Consider the following 17500-nt stretch of genomic DNA (forward strand, 5'->3'; position numbering starts at 1 on the left):
TTTGGTTTAAAGGTTTAAAGGCCACTCATGAATGGCAGAGGCAAGGGATAGTGACATTGTTCTATGAAGCAGTACAATGACTGACCATATATATGATCAGCGCCCAAGCCCCTACTTCACCCAAGCTAGGACTAAGGAGGGCCAGGCAATGGCTGCTGATGACCCAACAAATAGATCTATAGGCTCGCCCAAAACACCCCATCCTTAGCTCACAAAGATGACAAGGAACTAATGGGTTTGTCCGTGGCTCGAACCTCAGTCTGGCGTTCACCAGTCAGGGACGTTACCACAACGGCCACCTCAAGTATAATTAGAACTTTTGTATTCTACAGTCCTTACTCTTCAATTATAACTTTTTATGTGATATTTACTTACTCGGAATCATAACAGAGACACCATTTGAAAAACCTCTATTGAAAAATATCAGCACGACATATATTTTCTGTTTTTCTTTTCTGTTATACTATTGTACCCATCCCTAACTTGTCCTTTCCTTTCGGTTAGATTCTTACACTTCATAAGAAAGTTTAGTCATTCCCATCAGTTTCGTCAAGTCCACATTTTGCTCCTCCTGTTTCTTTCACATCTTTTTTTTCCAGATTATTACACTCATGAAAGTCGAGTCATTGCCGTCAGTTACTCTCAAGTCTCTCTTTACATTCTGCTCCTCCTTCTGTTTCTCTCTCATCTCTTTTCCTCCATCGGTTCGGATAAGAAAAACAAGAAAGCAATTAGGTTTGAATTCAGTCCACACCGACCGACCGACTGGACCTGAGCGTACCTACCACCTGCCAGGGACTCCCCAAATGGAGCTTTGTGTGACTTTTCAATCTTCCCCTCTCGTCGGAGGCTGGGGTCGTGTCGCCTAGTTTCGCCCCTCCCCCCATCTTCTGTAATTACCTCTGTCTCAATAAAATTTGCATCATAATTAACGTTAGGGTACTATCGCCATCCTTGATCAAAAGTAAAGAAACAAAAATGGTTGGCCCGGGTCCTTTCATTTGATTGTAAGATTTTCTTGTATTCGTTTGTTTGTTGTTGATTATCTAAAATTGCTATTGCTATTACTATTTTGTGTATTGATATTATATTTTTATTTAATATCAAATATTTTGTTTGTTGTTGAATATGGTTCAAGTTTGTAATGAAAGGATATCCTTAACATGCTATTAGAATTTTATTTTGTTTATTGAAAATATTTATATTGATAATGAAATATTTTGATAGGGTTTTCATATTCGTGATTTTTTAAGTCACCCCAAAATAGCATTTATGACAAACGTAATAAACAGAAAAATAATATACATCAAACAATCAGTTTAACGCCGATTGGTTGAAGCTTGTCGTTTCGCAGCCAATCAAAGTGCGGCATCGAGCTGCTTAATGGATCCTCCATTGAACACCCAGCCTTGATGACCTTTTCAAAAACTTAGATCTCTGCCAGCCAATTTTTCCCTCTCGTTTATTTTCGTTTCCATTTCGGCTCAAACGTTCATCTTGATTAAATAAATGCTCTTTTGTGGCCCAGATTGCAGTCGGGAGAGGACAAAAGCATTCAGTAACAAAACTTGAAAGATTTTTGACTGGTTGATCGACGGTTGGTAGGCGTGAGGGTTGAATAAAGCTGTTGGGAATGGGGGAGGTGAGATTAGGGGTGGGGAGGGCATTTGGGAGTCGAAAAGTAATGGTTTCGAACTTAGGAGGCAAGTTTAAATGGACCAAAATGTTCGTTAAGAGTTTAAGAATCATTCAGATAGAAAACTCGGCAATGAGAGAGAGAGAGAGAGAGAGAGAGAGAGAGAGAGAGAGAGAGAGAGAGAGAGAGAGATGAATATTTGTGGGAGTTAATTTAACTTTTAAAGCATTTGTATTTACGAACTGTGTCTATAAATTGGTATCGAAAAATAGTCATTTAGCATTACATCTCCAAATGCTGAGAGAATAAATTGGTTTGTTGGCTGGCACGAAGAATGTGAGCTTTGCATTTTAATAGGGATGTTATTACAGAACCGTGCCGAGAAGTTCGGGGCCTACACGTTATTCCTTCCATTTGCGCTTCTGACTGTCTGTATCATATTCTTTTCTCGTCATTATTCCTATTTTCTTGTCAAACTTATGACAGAAGTACTTCATCATTCGTGGAGGGAAGTCGTTACGGTACTTATTGATTTAGAACTGCAGGAAAGCCGTTCAACCATTTTTATGCCTAATTTTATCCTTGGTCATAACTATTTGAGTGATAAGAAAAGACGACTTCATATATGACATGCCTATTTCCTTAATGGTGATTGTTTATATACTATTATTGTTAGCAACATTGTGACTTGAACATCTTTTCTAAAAATAAATGCCATTTACATTTGTAAAAACCAAGAGTTTCTTAAAAAATTGCATAAATCGCAATGTTAATTTTATGTCCTGCCTCATACAGTACATAACCGAGAATATAATCAATTCTCGTTTCTAAGAGCATATGGTCTGGGTTTTAGGAAAAGTTAGTGTCGATATCCCGAGTTATTGAATCCATATATATCTTTAGTGTGATGGAAGAGATTCACATTACACATGGTACGTTTTACCTCCTTAGTTTTCCTTGTTTTCCATAGTGAGTAGTTGAGTAACTCACAAGAAGAAGCAGCAATGTAAGACCAAAGAATGAATGATGGCATGGGGCCATATATGAGAGAAGGGGATCGGAAAGAATTAGATGCAATAATAAAGGAGAGAACAAGACATTTCTACAATAGACGAGGAAAATGTTGAGACAGGGAAGGGGGAATCTGAGCAACAAGATTAGAGAAAGATACTGAGATTATGTAGAATTATAGGATCTACAAAGGGAAGTGTGCACCGCTAAATCCACTGAAAAGTGTAAATATATTCAAAGGGACATACTCCCAGTCACCATATATTTGGCATTGAAGTAACACGTGATTATATTTGTGTTTGAGTTCTTCTGCCTTCATGTCACTATACATGAACAAAATATATATTGCAAATCCTATCAAAAGTTTTGACACAAATCAATTTGAAATTTTTATAACAAACGGCCTTTATATCTTGAAAAGTTGTTTTGGCTCCAAAATAAAATTCCAATAACGCACCTAACGACGTCTTTCGCCAACTGAAGAAAGAGATTGTCAATATATTTCAAAGGGAAAGAGATCTGTTGAAAGCTCGGCACACCTTTCTCGCTTCCTCCCTTGCCCTTGGTATACCTTCTTCCCTTTTCTCCCTATTACCTTGATGTACCTTCTTTCCCTTTCTCCCCTTTGCCTTGGTGTATCATCTTCCCCTTTCTCTGGTACACAGTCCCTTCTGTTCTTATTCTTCCCCTTTAGTGTACCTTCCCCTTTCTCCCGTTGATCTTGATGTACCTGCTTCCCTTTTGTCGTTGTGTACCTTCTCCTTTCTTCCTTCCCCTTTAGTGTACCTTCTCCTTTCTTCCTTCCCCTTTAGTGTACCTTCTCCTTTCTTTCTTCCCCTTTAGTGTACCTTCCCCTTTCTCCCGTTGATCTTGATGTACCTGCTTCCCTTTTGTCGTTGTGTACCTTCTCCTTTCTTCCTTCCCCTTTAGTGTACCTTCCCCTTTCTCCCGTTGATCTTGATGTACCTGCTTCCCTTTTGTCGTTGTGTACCTTCTCCTTTCTTCCTTCCCCTTTAGTGTACCTTCTCCTTTCTCCCGTTGATCTTGATGTACCTGCTTCCCTTTTGTCGTTGTGTACCTTCTCCTTTCTTCCTTCCCCTTTAGTGTACCTTCTCCTTTCTCCCGTTGATCTTGATGTACCTGCTTCCCTTTTGTCGTTGTGTACCTTCTCCTTTCTTCCTTCCCCTTTAGTGTACCTTCTCCTTTCTCCCGTTGATCTTGATGTACCTGCTTCCCTTTTGTCGTTGTGTACCTTCTCCTTTCTTCCTTCCCCTTTAGTGTACCTTCTCCTTTCTTCCTTCCCCTTTAGTGTACCTTCTCCTTTCTTTCTTCCCCTTTAGTGTACCTTCCCCTTTCTCCCGTTGATCTTGATGTACCTGCTTCCCTTTTGTCGTTGTGTACCTTCTCCTTTCTTCCTTCCCCTTTAGTGTACCTTCTCCTTTCTCCCGTTGATCTTGATGTACCTGCTTCCCTTTTGTCGTTGTGTACCTTCTCCTTTCTTCCTTCCCCTTTAGTGTACCTTCTCCTTTCTCCCGTTGATCTTGATGTACCTGCTTCCCTTTTGTCGTTGTGTACCTTCTCCTTTCTTCCTTCCCCTTTAGTGTACCTTCTCCTTTCTTCCTTCCCCTTTAGTGTACCTTCTCCTTTCTTTCTTCCCCTTTAGTGTACCTTCCCCTTTCTCCCGTTGATCTTGATGTACCTGCTTCCCTTTTGTCGTTGTGTACCTTCTCCTTTCTTCCTTCCCCTTTAGTGTACCTTCTCCTTTCTTTCTTCCCCTTTAGTGTACCTTCCCCTTTCTCCCGTTGATCTTGATGTACCTGCTTCCCTTTTGTCGTTGTGTACCTTCTCCTTTCTTCCTTCCCCTTTAGTGTACCTTCTCCTTTCTTCCTTCCCCTTTAGTGTACCTTCCCCTTTCTCCCGTTGATCTTGATGTACCTGCTTCCCTTTTGTCGTTGTGTACCTTCTCCTTTCTTCCTTCCCCTTTAGTGTACCTTCTCCTTTCTTTCTTCCCCTTTAGTGTACCTTCCCCTTTCTCCCGTTGATTTTGATGTACCTGCTTCCCTTCTGTCGTTGTGTACCTTCTCCATTCTCCCCTCCCCTTTGGTGTACCCTCTCCTTTCTCCCTTTCCCCTAGGTGTACCTTCTTCCCCTTTCTCCCCTTTGCCCTGGTGTACCTTCTTCACCTTTCTCCCTTTCCTTTGGTAAACTGTCCCTTCAGTTCTTATTCTTCCCCCTTGGTGAATCTTCCCCCTTTTTCCGTTGATCTTGATGTACCTGCTTCCCTTTTGTCGTTGTGTACCTTCTCCTTTCTTCCTTCCCCTTTAGTGTACCTTCTCCTTTCTTTCTTCCCCTTTAGTGTACCTTCCCCTTTCTCCCGTTGATTTTGATGTACCTGCTTCCCTTCTGTCGTTGTGTACCTTCTCCATTCTCCCCTCCCCTTTGGTGTACCCTCTCCTTTCTCCCTTTCCCCTAGGTGTACCTTCTTCCCCTTTCTCCCCTTTGCCCTGGTGTACCTTCTTCACCTTTCTCCCTTTCCTTTGGTAAACTGTCCCTTCAGTTCTTATTCTTCCCCCTTGGTGAATCTTCCCCCTTTTTCCGTTGATCTTGATGTACCTGCTTCCCTTTTGTCGTTGTGTACCTTCTCCTTTCTTCCTTCCCCTTTAGTGTACCTTCTCCTTTCTTTCTTCCCCTTTAGTGTACCTTCCCCTTTCTCCCGTTGATCTTGATGTACCTGCTTCCCTTTTATCGTTGTGTACCTTCTCCTTTCTTCCTTCCCCTTTAGTGTACCTTCTCCTTTCTTTCTTCCCCTTTAGTGTACCTTCTCCTTTCTCCCGTTGATCTTGATGTACCTGCTTCCCTTTTGTCGTTGTGTACCTTCTCCTTTCTTCCTTCCCCTTTAGTGTACCTTCTCCTTTCTTCCTTCCCCTTTAGTGTACCTTCTCCTTTCTCCCGTTGATCTTGATGTACCTGCTTCCCTTTTGTCGTTGTGTACCTTCTCCTTTCTTCCTTCCCCTTTAGTGTACCTTCTCCTTTCTCCCGTTGATCTTGATGTACCTGCTTCCCTTTTGTCGTTGTGTACCTTCTCCTTTCTTCCTTCCCCTTTAGTGTACCTTCTCCTTTCTTTCTTCCCCTTTAGTGTACCTTCCCCTTTCTCCCGTTGATCTTGATGTACCTGCTTCCCTTCTGTCGTTGTGTACCTTCTCCATTCTCCCCTCCCCTTTGGTGTACCCTCTCCTTTCTCCCTTTCCCCTAGGTGTACCTTCTTCCCCTTTCTCCCCTTTGCCCTGGTGTACCTTCTTCACCTTTCTCCCTTTCCTTTGGTAAACTGTCCCTTCAGTTCTTATTCTTCCCCCTTGGTGAATCTTCCCCCTTTTTCCGTTGATCTTGATGTACCTGCTTCCCTTTTGTCGTTGTGTACCTTCTCCTTTCTTCCTTCCCCTTTAGTGTACCTTCTCCTTTCTCCCGTTGATCTTGATGTACCTGCTTACCTTTTGTCGTTGTGTACCTTCTCCTTTCTTCCTTCCCCTTTAGTGTACCTTCTCCTTTCTTTCTTCCCCTTTAGTGTACCTTCCCCTTTCTCCCGTTGATCTTGATGTACCTGCTTCCCTTTTATCGTTGTGTACCTTCTCCTTTCTTCCTTCCCCTTTAGTGTACCTTCTCCTTTCTCCCGTTGATCTTGATGTACCTGCTTCCCTTTTGTCGTTGTGTACCTTCTCCTTTCTTCCTTCCCCTTTAGTGTACCTTCTCCTTTCTTTCTTCCCCTTTAGTGTACCTTCCCCTTTCTCCCGTTGATCTTGATGTACCTGCTTCCCTTTTATCGTTGTGTACCTTCTCCTTTCTTCCTTCCCCTTTAGTGTACCTTCTCCTTTCTCCCGTTGATCTTGATGTACCTGCTTCCCTTTTGTCGTTGTGTACCTTCTCCTTTCTTCCTTCCCCTTTAGTGTACCTTCTCCTTTCTTTCTTCCCCTTTAGTGTACCTTCCCCTTTCTCCCGTTGATCTTGATGTACCTGCTTCCCTTTTATCGTTGTGTACCTTCTCCTTTCTTCCTTCCCCTTTAGTGTACCTTCTCCTTTCTCCCGTTGATCTTGATGTACCTGCTTCCCTTTTGTCGTTGTGTACCTTCTCCTTTCTTCCTTCCCCTTTAGTGTACCTTCTCCTTTCTTCCTTCCCCTTTAGTGTACCTTCTCCTTTCTCCCGTTGATCTTGATGTACCTGCTTCCCTTTTGTCGTTGTGTACCTTCTCCTTTCTTCCTTCCCCTTTAGTGTACCTTCCCCTTTCTCCCGTTGATCTTGATGTACCTGCTTCCCTTTTGTCGTTGTGTACCTTCTCCTTTCTTCCTTCCCCTTTAGTGTACCTTCTCCTTTCTTTCTTCCCCTTTAGTGTACCTTCTCCTTTCTTCCTTCCCCTTTAGTGTACCTTCCCCTTTCTCCCGTTGATCTTGATGTACCTGCTTCCCTTTTGTCGTTGTGTACCTTCTCCTTTCTTCCTTCCCCTTTAGTGTACCTTCTCCTTTCTTCCTTCCCCTTTAGTGTACCTTCTCCTTTCTTTCTTCCCCTTTAGTGTACCTTCCCCTTTCTCCCGTTGATCTTGATGTACCTGCTTCCCTTTTGTCGTTGTGTACCTTCTCCTTTCTTCCTTCCCCTTTAGTGTACCTTCTCCTTTCTTTCTTCCCCTTTAGTGTACCTTCCCCTTTCTCCCGTTGATCTTGATGTACCTGCTTCCCTTTTATCGTTGTGTACCTTCTCCTTTCTTCCTTCCCCTTTAGTGTACCTTCTCCTTTCTCCCGTTGATCTTGATGTACCTGCTTCCCTTTTGTCGTTGTGTACCTTCTCCTTTCTTCCTTCCCCTTTAGTGTACCTTCTCCTTTCTTCCTTCCCCTTTAGTGTACCTTCTCCTTTCTTTCTTCCCCTTTAGTGTACCTTCCCCTTTCTCCCGTTGATCTTGATGTACCTGCTTCCCTTTTGTCGTTGTGTACCTTCTCCTTTCTTCCTTCCCCTTTAGTGTACCTTCTCCTTTCTTTCTTCCCCTTTAGTGTACCTTCCCCTTTCTCCCGTTGATCTTGATGTACCTGCTTCCCTTTTATCGTTGTGTACCTTCTCCTTTCTTCCTTCCCCTTTAGTGTACCTTCTCCTTTCTCCCGTTGATCTTGATGTACCTGCTTCCCTTTTGTCGTTGTGTACCTTCTCCTTTCTTCCTTCCCCTTTAGTGTACCTTCTCCTTTCTTCCTTCCCCTTTAGTGTACCTTCTCCTTTCTTTCTTCCCCTTTAGTGTACCTTCCCCTTTCTCCCGTTGATCTTGATGTACCTGCTTCCCTTTTGTCGTTGTGTACCTTCTCCTTTCTTCCTTCCCCTTTAGTGTACCTTCTCCTTTCTTTCTTCCCCTTTAGTGTACCTTCCCATTTCTCCCGTTGATCTTGATGTACCTGCTTCCCTTTTATCGTTGTGTACCTTCTCCTTTCTTCCTTCCCCTTTAGTGTACCTTCTCCTTTCTTTCTTCCCCTTTAGTGTACCTTCCCATTTCTCCCGTTGATCTTGATGTACCTGCTTCCCTTTTGTCGTTGTGTACCTTCTCCTTTCTTCCTTCCCCTTTAGTGTACCTTCTCCTTTCTCCCGTTGATCTTGATGTACCTGCTTCCCTTTTGTCGTTGTGTACCTTCTCCTTTCTTCCTTCCCCTTTAGTGTACCTTCTCCTTTCTTTCTTCCCCTTTAGTGTACCTTCCCCTTTCTCCCGTTGATCTTGATGTACCTGCTTCCCTTCTGTCGTTGTGTACCTTCTCCATTCTCCCCTCCCCTTTGGTGTACCCTCTCCTTTCTCCCTTTCCCCTAGGTGTACCTTCTTCCCCTTTCTCCCCTTTGCCCTGGTGTACCTTCTTCACCTTTCTCCCTTTCCTTTGGTAAACTGTCCCTTCAGTTCTTATTCTTCCCCCTTGGTGAATCTTCCCCCTTTTTCCGTTGATCTTGATGTACCTGCTTCCCTTTTGTCGTTGTGTACCTTCTCCTTTCTTCCTTCCCCTTTAGTGTACCTTCTCCTTTCTCCCGTTGATCTTGATGTACCTGCTTCCCTTTTGTCGTTGTGTACCTTCTCCTTTCTTCCTTCCCCTTTAGTGTACCTTCTCCTTTCTTTCTTCCCCTTTAGTGTACCTTCCCCTTTCTCCCGTTGATCTTGATGTACCTGCTTCCCTTTTATCGTTGTGTACCTTCTCCTTTCTTCCTTCCCCTTTAGTGTACCTTCCCCATTCTCCCGTTGATTTTGATGTACCTGCTTCCCTGTTGTCGTTGTGTACTTTCTCCTTTCTCCCTTCCCGTTTAATGTACCTTCTCCTTTCTCCATTTCCCCTTGGTGTACCTTCTTCCCCTTTCTCCCTGGTCCCCTTGGTGTACCTTCTTCCCCTTTCTCCTTTTCCCCTTGTTGTTCCTTCTTCCTTTCCCTTTGGTGTACCTCCTTCTCCTTTCTCCCTTTCCCCTTGGTGTACCTTCTTCCATTTTCTCCCTTTCCCTTTGGTGTACCTTCTTTCTCCCTTTCCCCTTGGTGTACTTTTTCCTTCCTCCCTTTCCCTATGGTGCACCTTCTTCTCATTTCTCCCTTTCCCCTTTGGTGTACCTTCTCCTTTCTCCCTGGTTTCTTGGTGTACCTTCTTCCCCTTTCTCCCTGGTCCCCTTGGTGTAACTTATTCCCCTTTCTCCTTTTCCCCTTGTTGTTCCTTCTTCCTTTCCCTTTGGTGTACCTCCTTCTCCTTTCTCCCTTTCCTCTTGGTGTACCTTCTTCCATTTTCTCCCTTTCCCCTTGGTGTACCTTCTCCTTTCTCCCTGGTCCCCTTGGTGTACCTTCTTCCCTTTCCCCTTATTTACCTTCTCCTTCCTTTCCCTTTGGTGCACCTTATTTTCTTTTCTCCCTTTCCCCTTGATGTACCTTCTCCTTTCTCCCTGGTCCCCCTTGGTGTACCTTCTTCCCTTTCCCCTTATTTACCTTCTCCTTCCTTTCCCTTTGGTGCACCTTATTTTCTTTTCTCCCTTTCCCCTTGATGTACCTTCTCCTTTCTCCTTGGTGTACCTTCCTCTTTCTCCCTTGGTGTACCTTCTCCTTTCTCTCTTTCCCCTTGGTGTACCCTCTTCTCTATTCTCCCTTTCCCCTTGGTGTACCTTCTTCCCCTTTTTTCCTTTCCCCTTGGTACACTGTCCCTTCTGTTTTTACTCTCTTTCCCCTTGGTAACCATTCTTCCCTTAACTCCCCTTTGCCTTGGTGTACCATTTTTCCCTTTCCCCTGGCATAATGTCCCTTCTGTTCTTACTCTTCCCTCTTAGTGTACCTTCCCCTTTCTCCCTTTGATTTGATGTACCTTCTTCCCTTATCTCCCTTTTGTCACGGGGTACCTTCACCTTTCTCCCTTTCTCCTTGGACAATTAGCTTTCGCGAATGCTCTCCAGAAATGTGTATCTCTCCACTACTGTCATTTGCTAGCGGTTGTTTTTAAATGCACAGGGAATGCTTAAGCCTTTTTAGTGTCCCGAGACAGGAAATTTGCAGTTTTGATTTTGAGAGCATTATTATTATTATTATTATTATTAAGCTACAACCCTATTGGAAAAGCACGGTGCTATAAGCCCAAGTGATAGGTAAAATACCCCAGTGAGGAAAGAAAATAGGGAAACAGAAATTTGCCTGAGTGTACCCTCAAGCAAGAGAACTCTACCACAAGCAGTGGAACACTATGGTACAGAGGCTGTGGTAATACCTAAGACCAGAGAACAGCGTTTTCATTTTAAAGTGTCCTTCTCCTAGGAGAGCTGCTTACCATAGCTAGAGAGTCTCTTCTACCCTTACCAAGTGGAAAGGAGCCACTGAACAATTGCACTGCAGAAGGTCAACCAAAAGTCAGACCTTGGAATTGCTGCTCGCTTGGTAGAGGAAAGTAAAAATGAAAGTATAAAAATTCAAGGTACAATCAGACAGTTTTTGGTGGGTGGATATTTGTCCCGGTGTACCAGTTTCAAATTACCCCCTCCAAATCTTATCCCCTTGTAGTTTGAAACCGGATTCAGGCTACCGGGGGGTAATTTGAAACCGGATTTAAGCTAACCCCGCGCGGTTTCATACTACCCCCTCGTTTTTGCTCAGAATCTCATCATTTATAAATATTAATAAATTTCTTCTGATCAGGGTTAACACAATCATTAGGTTACATGTACATTGGTATCGTTTATCAGTTTAATGTTTAATTCTTTACGAATAAATATCGGAAATTTTGTTGCCAGTCATAGGCGCATATTTTTCCGAGACAGGGAGACGAGATGGAGTCTGATTTTGACGGTTATTTTTCCCATTATATATATATATATATATATATATATATATATATATATATATATATATATATATATATATATATATATATATATATATATATATATGTATATATATACTGTATATACATATATATATATATATATATATATATATATATATATATATATACGATATATGTATATATATACATATATCATATATATATGTATATATATGTATATAAATATAAATATACATGCATATATATATATATATATATATATATATATATATATATATATGTGTGTGTGTGTGTGTATGTGTGTATATATATGTATATATATTTATATATATATATGTATGTATATATATTTATATATATATATATGTGTGTGTTTGTGTGTATATGTGTGTATATATATGTATATATATATTTATGTATATATATATGTATGTATGTTGTAAATACTATATCATGCATGCCTAGTACTGACAGAATGAATGAATAAACAAAAAAAATACATGGACAAAGGGAGTTCTATTGTTATATTGCCTCTATGGGTAGCTAACTTTGTTTTGGTTACCCACGTGATTGAGACCAGGTCGTGTGACGTCAGTTTTGGTGATTAACACCTTAAGCTGCGCGTTGGCTGCCCTGGTGGATCTGGACCATGGGATGTTAACAGCATAAGGTAAGGCAATCTTAACAAACAAACACAAACAAACCGATCACAGTATCATTTGTCCAAAAGTCGTCAGTATGGCTGCTGAACGGAAATCCGGTAACCTCGACATCATCTTTGAATACGTAGTGAATTCCAAGTACCCACACGTGACTTCGGAAAACGAAAAAGCCAATATTCGAAGATTAGCAACAAAATAATCATCTCATTGTGGTCAGCTGTACTACCACCACAGAACTGTGAGATCATCTACGTCTGACGCTGGTGATGTAGAACTCTTCGTCATCCGAGACCGAGAAGAACAGCACAAATCGTTGCCAGTGTTCACCAAGGTGCTGGCGACAGCGACACGGCGCGTTGGATGAGCGGTCATGTCGGCATACACAAGACCAGCGCCAAGACCCTAGAGCGTTTTTACTGGAAATACGTGAGCGCCGATGTCCGTGATTTTATCACAGCATGTGACAGATGACAAAAAGTAAACCCCTTTCAGCAAACGGAAGTTGCTGAACTGCATCTTCTGCCTGTCCTGAGTGAGGTAATGGTGTAAATCGGCGTCGACATCACCAACCTGCCCAAGACTGAAGACGGATACAGCTGTTTTTATGAATAGAACTTACCTGGCAGTTATATATATATAGCTGAGTCTCTGACTGCGGCAGAATTTAATCGAAAATCGCGGCAACCGCCTTGTGGTGGTTGTGTGGTTAGATGGTTAACAACCCTTACAGGGTGGTACTTGGAATCATTCCCTTTTTCTGTTCCTCAGATTATCTCTGCCGGCCGGATCGACAAAATCGTTGGTCCACCTTTCAGAGTTTTTCGGATCGCTTTCCCTTCATCGCCTTTTTGGACTTCGTTTTTGGTGAAGTACAATGTGTTGGGATTTGGCAATCGTGTTGTTTTTGTTTTTTGTCTTTTTTCCTTTATTATCATGAGTGAGAAAATTCATTATCGTGTTTGTCCGAATGATATTTGCAAGGTGAGGTTGCCGAAACTTTCGGTTGACCTTCACACTATCTGTATGGGTTGCAGGGGTTTGAATGTGCTTTAGATAATAAGTGCAAGGAATGCGAGGTTTTAAGTGATAATGATTGGTTAGCTATGCAGCGCTATGTGCGCAAACTTGAGATTGATAGAGTTAGAAGAGCTAAATCAAAGTCAAAGTCTGCTAGTGAGCCTAGCTTAGATTTATCTATTGACCCTTTGCTTGTAACCCCTTTGGAAGGTATTCCTTCCCCAAATGTAGTGACTTCTACCCCTTCTACAGGACCTGTGCCTACGGATGACCCTGGGTATGCTAAATTAGCTGCTGAATTGGAGGCCATTAAAGCACAGTTGGAGGCCTTTAAAGGTAAGGGTGTAGGTGAAATTAGTGCTTGTGAAAGTGCAGTGGAGGTGGCGACTGATCGAATCTGTCATACCCCTAGGTCTAGACCTCTACCAAGCTCCCAGGACCAAGGGAGAAGGTACGTCGAAAGCCGAAAGGGGGTGAGAGGTGCTTATCCTCGGTCAGTCGTCGCCTCAGACAGTCCTGTTGCGATCTCCCAGGCTGCTCTTGACCGCCGTAGGAAAGGCGTGTCGGATACGTTTGTGTCTTCGCCTGATCGTTCTCCCAGACGTAATTGGTGTTACGAATCAAGACCAATGAAGAGAGGGTGGAACCGGGACGTGCAGTCTCGCTCTCCCTCTCCCGGTTCGAGTAGCAGAGACCCTGATCCTTCGGAAGACGATTTCGATGTTCCTGTTAAAAGGGCGAAACAGAGAGTCCTTAGCCCAGTTAATCCTGCTAAACTCCCTGCTTCTTCTGCCAGCGCTCCCAGTCAAGCCGTACGACAACTGCCGTCTTCGGCACCGCGAGAGCCAGCGGAGGTTGCTAAAGCTTTCATGGTTGTTATGCAGGAACAACTTTCATCGTTAGTTAAAGCTTTCAGCCACCCTTCTCAGTCCGTCAGACGTAAGGACGTCTCCTTGCCTGTTAAGAGATCTTCTTCTAAGAGAGATTTTAGTATCTCTCCCAAGAAACCTCTGCGCACTTCGTCGGCCGTACGACAACGTACACCCTCTTCATCGGCACGCTGCCAGGAATTTCCTTCCCCCCTCTCCCCCCGCCAGGACGATACTGCCTCTCGTTCTCGGCGCCGTGACGATTCCGTTTCCCTTTCGAAACGCCTGGACGTTACTGCCTCGTTTCTTAGGAAACAGGATGAATGCAGTCTGCATTTTCAAGGCGACGGCAGCCTGCATCTTCAGGACGCTTCCGTTTCTCGTCATTGTGACGATACTGCCTCTCGTCATTGTGACGATACCGCTTCTCGTCATCGTGACGATACCGCCTCTCGCCGACTGGATCTTAGCGGCGCTCGGCGCCAGGATTCAAACAGCTCTCGCTGCCAGACTGCTGGCAGCCCAACTCTTCGGGATGTTATCCTTGAGCAGGACCTCGAAGATATTTCGGAAGAGGAAGAAAAACCTGCCGACTCTTCTAGCGATTACAAGGTTCTTTCTCGCTCTCTTTTGGAACTTTATGGGGAGGAATTTCAACCTTCGGCCCCTCGTTCTCCTCAGTCTCAATTCACCAGGAAGAAAGCTACTAAGTCTTCGGCCTTCATCAAAATGAAACTTTCAATTTCGGCCAGGAAAGCTCTCGCTAAAGTGGATGATTGGATGAAGGAACGGAGACAAGCTGTCAAGACAACCTTTTCTTTTCCACCGTCCCGGCTCGCTTCCAAGGCCGGTATGTGGTATGAGACAGGGGAACCTTTGGGGTTAGGAGTGCCTTCCTCCTCCCAAGGTGACTTCTCGGCTCTTGTGGACTCGGCAAGAAGGCATGCTTTAAACTCTGCCAAGGTGATGTGGTCCATGTCGGAGCTTGATCACCTCGTCAAGGGAATTTTCAGGGTTTTCGAGGTTTTCAGCTTCCTGGACTGGTCTCTCGGGACTCTGGCCAGGAAGTCTGAACTCCTGGAGGACACGAAGGACCTGACGAGTATCATGTCCTGCATGGACAAAGCTCTAAGGGATGGAGCTAATGAATTGGCTTTCCTTTTCTCAGCAGGGGTCTTAAAGAAGAGGGCCCTTTTGTGCTCCTTCACCTCTAGATCTGTGACTGTTGCCCAGAAGTCGGAGCTACTTTATGCCCCTTTTTCACGTCATCTTTTTCCTGAAGCTCTGGTCAGAGATATCTCCCTTTCTCTGGCTCAGAAGGCTACTCAGGACCTTTTGTCTCGGTCGGCTAGAAAGACCTTACCTGTTGCTCCTGCTCCTCTGAAGAAGGAGGAGAAGAAGTTTCAACAGCCCTTTCGGGGCAGGATCTCCTCGAGAGCGGATTTTAGGGGGAGAAGACAAGAGTCAGACTTTTTGAGGAAGCAGGAATGCTCAGCGAAGGAGTGGATGAGTCTGCTGGGAACTCTATCCTCCCTGGAGCAGTTTGTCCCTTTGGGTAGACTGCACCTAAGGCCTCTGCAACACTTCCTCGCAAAGGTTTGGAACAGAAAGATCCAGGAGGACACTTTTTCTTTTCCCATTCCGACAGAGATCAAGGATCTTTTAATGTGGTGGCTGGACCCAGCTCTGTTGGGAAAAGGGATCTCCTTGTTCAAGAAGAACCCCGACCTAGTGTTATTCTCAGACGCTTCCGAGTCAGGCTGGGGAGCAACAATAGGGAACAAAGAGGTCTCAGGTATTTGGGAAGGGAGTCAGGTCAGTTGGCATATCAACAGGAAGGAATTGATGGCCATTTTGTTAGGGCTCAAGGCCTTCAAAACCTCGGTGTCGGGAAAGACTGTGGAGATCAATTCCGACAACACCACAGCTCTCGCGTACATAAGGAAGCAAGGGGGAACTCACTCCCTCTCCCTGTTCTCAAATGCGAGAGAGCTTCTCCTCTGGGCGAACGAGAACGAGACCCAGCTGTTGACAAGGTTTGTTCAAGGGCAGAGAAACATCAGGGCAGACATGCTCAGCAGGAGAGGACAGGTCCTTCCTACAGAGTGGACTCTCAACCCGCATGTCTGTCGGAGCCTCTGGCAGTTATGGGGCAGACCAGTAATAGACCTTTTCGCCTCCGGTCTAAACAAGAGGATCCCCAACTACTGCTCCCTAGTCCCGGACGAGGAAGCTGTTGCAGTGGACGCCTTCTTGATGGATTGGACGGGGCTGGACATGTATGTCTTTCCCCCGTTCAAGATCATCAATCTGGTTGTCAGGAAGTTCGCTCTCCTCGATTCGGGACAAATGAACCTAGTGGCTCCATTCTGGCCTGCGAGGGAATGGTTCACCGAAGTGGTAGGGTTACTGATGGACTTTCCAAGAAGACTCCCGGCAAGTCCAGATCTTCTCAGACAACCCCACTTCGAGAGATTTCACCAAAACCCCCTCGCTCTCAATCTGACTGCCTTCAGACTGTCGAGAAGCTCGTTAGATCTCGAGGCTTTTCGGCACAAGCGGCGAAAGCTATTGCCAGGGCAAGGAGGATCTCTTCACAAAGAGTCTACCAGTCAAAGTGGGAGACCTTTAGAGCTTGGTGCAGGAGGCGCAAGGTTTCCTCGTCCTCTACCTCTCTGAGCCAGATTGCAGACTTTCTTTTGTACCTCAGGCAGGATGCTAAGCTGGCTGTATCTACCATTAAAGGATACAGGAGCATGCTCTCAACCGTCTTTAGGCATAGAGGCTTAGAGTTATCTCAGAATAAGGACTTGCAGGACCTCATTAGGTCTTTTGAGACAACGAAGCAGGTGCACTTAAGACCCCCTTCTTGGAACCTGGATGTGGTGCTTAAGTTTTTGTGCTCCAGGAAGTTTGAGCCTATCTCGCAAGCTTCTCTGCGAGATGTGACTAAGAAAACCCTCTTCCTTTTGTCTCTAGCGACTGCCAGGAGGATCAGCGAGGTCCAGGTAATCGAGAAGCATGTAGGCTTCACCCTAAATGGAGCGGTTTGTTCCTTGAGGTTCGACTTTCTCGCCAAGAATGAGAACCCTTCGAAACCCTGGCCTAGGACTTTTGAAGTCCCTAACCTCACGAATCTAGTAGGTCAGGAACAGGAAAGCCTCCTCTGCCCGGTTAGGGCTCTCAAGGCTTATTTGGCCCACACTAAGAGCGTGAGGGGTGCTTTCAACTCCTTATGGTGTTCAGTGAAGGATCCTCAAAAACCCCTGTCAAAGAACGCTTTGTCCTTTTTCCTGAGGGAAACTATTAGGGAAGCCCACCTCTTTTGTGAGGAAGAAAACTTCGCCCTGTTAAAAGTACGTGCTCACGAAGTAAGGGCCATTGCTGCTTCGCTGGCATACCGGAAAAATATGTCAGTTAAGCAGATCATGGACGCAACGTTCTGGAGGAGCAAATCTGTCTTTGCTTCTCATTACCTCAGAGAGGTAAGAGTGGACTATGACAAGTGTTATACCTTGGGCCCATACGTAGCTGCGGCTTCTGTATTAGGCAAAGGAGTTACTACCCCCACTCAACCTTAGTTTATGTACTTGTATATGGGTTTGTGTTTTTTATGGTTGTCTGAGGTCCTCGTCCTGTGGCACGGTTCCCTTAGTCCAGATAGATAGTTTATATCTATTTCTGCAAGGTTAGATGGTTAGCTTTAGTAAGGTTGCAGGTTTTTTTTATATGGGAAGGTAATTTTCTGAAGTCTAGTCAAGTTGTTGGTCCTACCCCTTTGACAGACTCGATTGAGTTGTTTGCAGCGTAGCAGGTCTACTCCTGGCTGAACACTCCTAAGGGAAAGCGACTCTAGAGGCAGTTACCTTTGAAGTCAGCTACCTTAGCAGGTAAGGAATCAAGGTATTTGTTCTCCTACAACTCTTTTGTTGTTTCCCCAACTATGTTTTTTCTGTCTGTTTCCCTCCTCCAAATGTGTGAATCAGCTATATATATAT

General features: G+C 44.4%; 2 protein-coding genes across 2 annotated transcripts in view; both read right to left on the reverse strand.

Annotated features, from left to right (window-relative positions):
- The window catches only part of LOC137657800 (chaoptin-like), a 706036-nt gene that overhangs the window by 441780 nt on the left and 246756 nt on the right, over positions 1-17500 (reverse strand). The window lies entirely within an intron of this gene.
- On the reverse strand, positions 8563-9417 carry LOC137657262 (octapeptide-repeat protein T2-like). The gene has a single exon (XM_068391598.1). The coding sequence runs from the start codon at positions 9415-9417 to the stop codon at positions 8563-8565; it is 855 nt and encodes a 284-aa protein (XP_068247699.1).

The sequence above is a fragment of the Palaemon carinicauda genome, chromosome 18 (assembly GCF_036898095.1).
Source record: "Palaemon carinicauda isolate YSFRI2023 chromosome 18, ASM3689809v2, whole genome shotgun sequence".
Taxonomy (NCBI): Eukaryota; Metazoa; Arthropoda; class Malacostraca; order Decapoda; family Palaemonidae; genus Palaemon; species Palaemon carinicauda.

What these genes read in the sequence shown, in the direction of transcription:
- LOC137657262 (XM_068391598.1), bottom strand. Translation starts at nt 9,417, where the DNA reads ATGGAAGAAGGTACACCAAGAGGAAAGGGAGAAAGGAGAAGGAGGTAC.